Source organism: Lipotes vexillifer, unplaced genomic scaffold (assembly GCF_000442215.2).
Source record: "Lipotes vexillifer unplaced genomic scaffold, Lipotes_vexillifer_v1.1 scaffold168, whole genome shotgun sequence".
Lineage (NCBI taxonomy): Eukaryota > Metazoa > Chordata > Mammalia > Artiodactyla > Lipotidae > Lipotes > Lipotes vexillifer.
The window spans coordinates 2,044,680-2,052,031 of record NW_006773947.1 but is presented as its reverse complement, the minus strand read 5'-3'; the positions used below and the strand labels follow the sequence as shown (position 1 = coordinate 2,052,031).

Below are 7,352 nucleotides of genomic sequence, written 5' to 3'. Positions count from 1 at the left end.
GGAATGCCATGTAGGTGCTCCACATGATGACGTACATGGCGTCCAGACCCAGGATTCTCCAGGGAACAGGAGGGGCTGGGGGCTGGGGCTTGGGCCCACAGACGATGGAGCAGTCCTGGCAGCTGCAGGGCCCCGTGACCTCATCCACGGACTCATCACAGCCCTTGGTGGCATTGTTCATGGGCTCCATCTCATGAGCTGGAAGATCTGTGGGAAGGATTGTGTTGAGTGAGAATCTCCATTTAAAAAAAAGCAAACACTACAAGGCTTGTATTAAATTATATTTAAACCCAATGATAAGCACACTGAAAGTAACACAAATGGAAGAATAAAAAGGACTGGAGGTTTCTGGGTGATCAAGTTATGTTTTGCTGCTTAGTCCTGTAAAATTTTAAGTTAACCTCAATAACTGGGCATAGGGTTTGCCACCGAGATCCAAGTCCACCACATTCCACGGTAAACCTTCAATCAAGTTTTATCTCCACTGAGGAGCTAGTCTAACGCTATGGCAGAGCTTTTGAAAAAACTTTTTTTAAAAAACAGCTTATTCCTTCAATTCTGTAGCAACACCTGAAGGCAATTCTTCTATCTCCACTCCCATGCCCAGCCCCTAACCAACCGGGGACAGGATAAATGCTCTAGTTACCTCTCTCGCTGGAGGAAACTCTAGGACCTAGTGATCTGAATTTAACTTCCTACTGCAGGTTAAGGTTCCTGGGCTTTAAAAAAATCCTAAGTACAATACACCAAATGTGGAGGTCTTCATCCCCACCTGAAAAGATGGGCGTGATGGTGAAAGGCGCCTGGCCGTTGTTCTTGTTGAACATGTACTCGATCCAGTTGGTGGCGTTGCAGGCTTCGGCCTCCTTCCCGCACAGCAGCCCCAGGGCTTTCTCGTTACTCGAGGGGGCCTCCACGTCCCTGCAGGCATTGTACATGGCTGGGAGGGGAGTAAGGGAAAAGACTGAAGCCGCGCTGCTTTAATTTACCAGATGAGATCTTACCGGAGGCCTCTCACACGTGACCTTGGAAATCCAGACACACTGCAAGCGGGAGCCGTGGGCTGGGACTCGGGACAGTAAACACTAAGGGCGGGAATGGAGGTCACCTCTGAAACCAGCTTGTCACCCTACAAGTAACATCAGGCCAGATTCCAAGCAACTTAAAAGTCAAAGACAGGAAAGGCTTACGTCATCCCAGTATCACCCCCAGTGCATGCAACAGCATACTGAAGGCCGAGCAAGGAGAAGCTAAGGACCTCTTCAGCCAGCAAAGCTGGTTTCAGGAAACTCTACAGCTAGAGAATGATGGCACTTCCAGGGTAAAAATTGGTTTCGGACAGACTTCACATGTGAATGACCCTAATACCACTCTCTTTTTGGGTTTTATTTTAGTATGCATAAAGACAACACACGAAATAAGAATGTCAATGACATGTTGCACATAAGGAAGCGGTGGTAATGGGTCCTATCTTAATGTTCAATTACCAGTCCCTGCTTGTTAGAAACTTCCCAGGACCTTCTTCCCCTAAACTTTAAGGAGATACTTATAAATTCATTGGTTTTATCCTCAATCTTGAAAGACAATTTAGCTAGAGCGATAGCAGCTTCTTTAGAACTATGAACATTCCATTGCCTTCAGGCCTCTATCATTGCTGGTTAGAAAATCTCCAACTGTCATTCTTTTGAAGTGATTTCTATCTTTTCTCTACTTGCTTTGAAGTGATTTCTATCTTTTCTCTACTTGATATTTGTCTTTGGAATTTTATAGTTTTTATGAGCTATATTTAGGTATGGATTCCTTTTTTAAATAGCTTTATTGATATAATTCACATACCATACAATTCACCAATCTAAAGTTAAAATCTAATGGCTGCCAGCATATTCATAGATATGGGCAATCACCACCACAGTCAATTTTAAAACACTTTCATCACCTTAAAAAAAGAAACCTGGTATCTTTAACTAATGCTCCCTTATTTCCCCATCCCCTCAAGCCCTAAGCAACCATTCATCTACTTTTGTCTCTATAGATTTGCCTATTTTGGACATTTCATATAAATGTAAGCATATAATATATAGTCTTTTGACTGGCTTCTACCACTTAGCATGATGTTTTCAAGGTCCATCCATGTTGCAGCATGGATCCATATTTCATTCCTTTTCATGGTCAAATAATATTGCATCGTATGGATGTACCACATTTTGTTTATCTATGTATCAGTTGATGGATATCTTCGTTGTTTCCACCTATTATGAACATATGTTTTCATTTCTCTTGTGAGTGGAATTGCTGGGTCATATGGTAACTCTATGTTTAATTGTTTCAGGAACTGCCAGACTGTTTTCCAAAGTGACTGCACCATTTTACATCCCCACCAGCAGTGTATGAAGGTTCTAGTTTCTCTACATCCCCGCCAACATTTGTTATCTTTTCGATTCTAGCCACCCTAGTGGGTGTGAAGCGGTACCTCATTGTGGTTTTGATTTGCATTTCCTTGATGACTAATGATCTCAAGCATCTTTTCATGAGCTTATTGACCATTTGTATAACATATTGGAGAAATGTTTACTCAGATCGTTTGCCCATTTTTAAATTGGGTTATCTACTTATTGAGTTGTTAGAAATCTTTGTATATTCTAGATACAAATCCTTTATTAAATATATGATTTGCAGGGCTTCCCCGGTGGCGCAGTGGTTGAGAGTCCGCCTGCCGATGCAGGGGACGCGGGTTCGTGTCCCTGTCCGGGAAGATCCCACATGCTGTGGAGCGGCTGGGCCCGTGAGCCATGGCCGCTGAGCCTGCGCGTCCGGAGCCTGTGCTCCGCAATGGGAGAGGCCACAACAGTGAGCCTTGGCTCACAAAGGGGAAAGGCCACAACAGTGAGAGGCCCGCATACCGCAAAAAAAAAAAAAAAAAAAAATGATTTGCAAATATTGTTTTCGCCTCTTTTTGATGGTGTTCTTCGAAGCACAAATTATTTAATTAATTTATTTATTTATTTATTTTGCGGTACGCGGGCCCCTCACTGTTGTGGCCTCTCCCATTGCAGAGCACAGGCTGCGGACGTGCAGGCTCAGCGGCCATGGCTCACGGGCCCAGCCGCTCCGCGGCATGTGGGATCTTCCCGGACCGGGGCACGAACCTGTGTGCCCTGCATCAGCAGGCAGACTCCCAACCACTGCGCCACCAGGGAAGCCCAAGTTTTTTATTCTGATCAAGTCCAAGATATCTATTTCTTCCTTTTGTTTGCTCATGTTTTTGCTGTCATATCTAAGAATTCATTGCCAAATCTGAGGTCATGAAGATTTATCTTGACGTTTTTTGGGTTTTTTTAAATTTTTAATCCTGATGTTTTCTTCTAAGTGTTTTCTAGTTTTAGCTCTTACATTTAGGTCTTTGATCCATTTTAAGTTTTTAAATGCAATTTTTAAAGGTTACACTCCATTTAAAGTTACTGCAAAATACTGGCTATATTCCTCATGTTGTACAGTACATCTCCGAGTCTACCTTATACCCAATATTTTGTACCTCCCACTCCCCCAGGTTTATATGCTGCCCGCCCCCGCCACTGGTAACCACTAGTTTGTTCTCTATATCTGAGTCTCCTTTTTTGTTATATTCACTAGTTTGTTGTATTTTTTAGATCCCACATATATAAGTGAGATCATACAGTATTTAATTTTGTCTGACTTCTTTCACTTAGCATAATGCGTCCATCCATGTTGCTGCAAACGTTTTAAGTTAATTTTTGTATATGGTGTGAGGTAAGGGTACAACTTTGTTCTTTTGCATGTGGCTATCCAGTTGTCCAAGACCACTTGTTGCAGACTATTCTTTCCCCCATTGAATGGTCTTGACACCCTTGTCAAAAATCAGATGACCATAGATGTATGGGATTATTGTCAATTCTGTCTCATTTCTTTGTATGTCTATCCTTACACCAGTACCATACCATCTTGATTTCCACTGGTTGCTTAGTAAATTTTGAAACTGGGAAGTGTGATTCCTCCTATTTTGTTCTTCTTTTTTAGGATCGTTTTGGCTATTCTGGGTCCCCTGTAATTTCATGTGAATTTAAAAATCAGCCTGTCCATTTCTACAAAGAAGTCAGTTGGGATTCTGATAGGGATTGCACTGGCTCTGTAGATCAATTTGGGGAGTACTGCCATCTTATAACAATATTAAGTCTTTGATCTATGAACACAGATGCCTTTCCATTTATAAAGATCCTCTTTAATTTCTTTTAATAATGTTCTTTAGCTTTTAGAATATGTTTCACACTTTTTTTGTTAAATTTATTCCTAAATATTTTATTCTTTTTGATACTACTGTAAATGGAATTTTTTTTTAATTTCACTTTCAGATTGTCCATTTCAAGTGTATAGAAATACAACTGATTTATATATATATTCTTTTTTTTTTGGCCACACCATGCAGTACGTGGGATCTTAGTTCTGCAACCAAGGATGAAACCCACACCCCCTGCGGTAGAAACAAGGAGTCTTAACCACTGGACTGCCAGGTAAGCCCCTATTCTATTTCTTCTTAATTTATCTGGTTTAAGGATTCATTTTCTTTTCCTAAGTCTGAAGCTTCATCCCTCATCCATTCTGGAAAATCCCCAGCCATTATCCTTTTGCTTACTGTCTCTCCCCAGCTCTCTTACCCCCATATGTCACTTTTAATGATTTCCAGAACTTTATCTCTCTATGCTGTTTTCTGAGTAATTCCCTCATATCTTCCAGCTAACCATTTGGTTTTCAGGTTTTAATTTATCAAATATTTCAAGGATACGAAAAATATGGATTCTCATGTACTTGCCATGTACTTGCCACCCACCTCTACCGATCTTTCTATTTTACAACATTTGCCTCAACATTAACAAAAACACATTATAGATATAGCTGAAGCTCCCTCACTATCCCTTCCTATGGGCATCCCCCCTTCCCCAAGGTAATCACAATCCTGAGTTTGATGTTTATTTTTCCCATGCACGTTTGTGTACTTTTATGATATATTGTATCCATAAATATGTAGTACTGTTTAATATAAACATACTACATATGTTCTGTTACTTTCAGTCAGTATTTTTAAGTGTCATTCACGTGACTGACACAATCCTAATTCATCCATTTTAACATAACAGACTATGACTATGCTCCAGTATACTGATCTGTTCTCCTCTTAATTAGCATTTAGTGTCTCCAATGTTTTTTTTAAAATGGCCTTTATTTTTTAGAGCAGTTTTAGGTTCACAGTAAAACTGAGCAGAGAGCACAGAGGGTTCCCATATAACCACTGCCTCTACATAAGCACAACCTCCCCACTATCAGCAGCACCAGAGTTGTGCATCTGTTACACGATGAATCTACACTGCCATCATATTCGCCCAAAGACCACAGTTTATGTTACAGTTGACTCTAGGTATTGTACATTCTTTAGAGTTTTGGCAAACATATAATGACACACATCCGCCATTATAGTATCAACTATTAGTTTTACTGCCCTAATAATCCCTGTGCTCCACCTATTCGTCTCTCCCTGTCCCCAACCCCTGATCTTTTTACAGTCTCCATAGTTTTGCCTTTTCCAAAGTGTCAGAGAGTTGGAATCACACAGTATGTAGTCTTTTCAGGTTGGCTTCTTTCACTTAGTAACATGCACTTAAGGTTCCTCCATGTCTCTCCATGGCTTGATAGCTTGTTTCTTTTCAGCGCTGAATAATATTCTGTTGTCTGGAGGTACCACGGTTTCTCCATTCACCTACTGAAAGACATTATTGGTTGCTTCCACATTTGGCAGTTATGCATAAAGCTGCTACAAACATCCACGTATGGGTTTTCATGTGGATATGTGTTTTCAACTCTTTTGGGTGAAAACCAAGGAGCATGATTACTAGAATGTGTGATAAGAATGTTTTTCAGTATACATATAACTGGTTCACTTTGTTATACAGCAGAAACTAACACAACACTGTAAGGCAATTATACTCCAATAAAGATGTTAAAAAAAGAATATTTTTCATTTTCTAAGAAGTTGCCAAATTGTCTTCCAAAGTGGCTGCACCATTTTGCATTCCCAGCAGCAATGAATGAGAGTTCCCGTGGCTCCACATCTTCGCTAGCACTTGGGGGTGTCAGGGTTTTGGATTTTGGCCATTCTAATAGGTGTGTAGTGGTACCTCATTGTTTTTTGGGTTTTTTTTGCGGCTGCGCTGGGTCTTCATTGCTGTGTGCAGACTTTCTCTAGTTGCGGCGAATGGGGGCTACTCTTCGTTGCGGTGCGCAGGCTTCTCTTGTTGCAGAGCATGGGCTCTAGGTGCACGAGCTTCAGTAGTTGCAGCACATGGCTCAGCAGCTGCAGCACACAGGCCCTAGAGCACGTGGGTTTCAGCAGTTGTGGCACGCAGGCTCTAGAGCACAGGCTCGGTAATTGTGGCGCGTGGGCTTAGTTGCCCCAAGACATGTGGGATCTTCCCGGACCAGGGATTGAACCCGTGTCCCCTGCATTGGCAGGCGGATTCTTAATCACTGTGCCACCGGTGAAGTCCCTCGTTGTTGTTTTAATTTAGAATTCCCTAATGACATATGATGTTGAACATCTTTTCATATGCTTATCTGCTATTCATGTATCTTCTTTGGTAAGGTGTCTGTTCAGGTCTCTTGTCCACTTTTCAATCAAGTCGTTCACTTCCTTATCGTTGAGTTTTAAGAATTCTTCATATATTTTGGGTAACAGTCCTTTATGAGATTATGTCTTTTGCAAATATTTTCTCCCTGCCTGTGCTTGTCTTCTCATTCTCTCGATGTCTCCAATTTTTCATGATCACAGAAATGCTACAATGAACGTTTTTATATGGTTCTCCCTCCTTACATGCATTAAGAGTTTCTCTAAGGTAGGCACCTCTAAGTGGAATTTCTGCAGTGAGGGTATATTGATCTTCAAGTTTACCAGGTATTGCAAAACTATTTTTCAAATGGTTTTCAAACACTCACACCAAGTTACAGTTGCCAGTGGAGTAGTACATTAGCATTCCTCTGCCTCTACATCCTCACCAATATTTCGAATTGACCAATTTTTAAATCTGTGCCAATCTGATATGTGAAATAGTAGCTCACTGTTTTAATCTGCACTTCACTGATTGCTACAGATGTTAATTATCTGTATTTATAAATCCTTTCACTTCTGGTTTCTGCTTTTCCTCTCTTGTCTAGAATCCTTTCTTACCTTAAAGTCATAAAGACATTCTATACTTACTTCTAAAAATTTCCAACGTTAGGATTTTTACTTTGTTAATCAAAAATAAAAATTAGATGAATAATTAATTTCTCACTCCATTTATCAACTA

The 7,352-nt window shown here is 40.7% G+C and overlaps 1 protein-coding gene across 1 annotated transcript in view; it reads right to left on the bottom strand.

Moving 5' to 3' along the window:
- Positions 1–7,352, bottom strand: part of NPC1 (NPC intracellular cholesterol transporter 1) — a 49,758-nt gene that overhangs the window by 26,776 nt on the left and 15,630 nt on the right. The window contains exons 5-6 of the mRNA XM_007448620.1: positions 773–940; positions 11–207 (exon numbers count right to left, since the gene is read on the bottom strand). Of these exons, the coding sequence (XP_007448682.1) occupies positions 11–207; positions 773–940 (365 nt within the window). The remainder of the gene's footprint in view (positions 1–10; positions 208–772; positions 941–7,352) is intronic.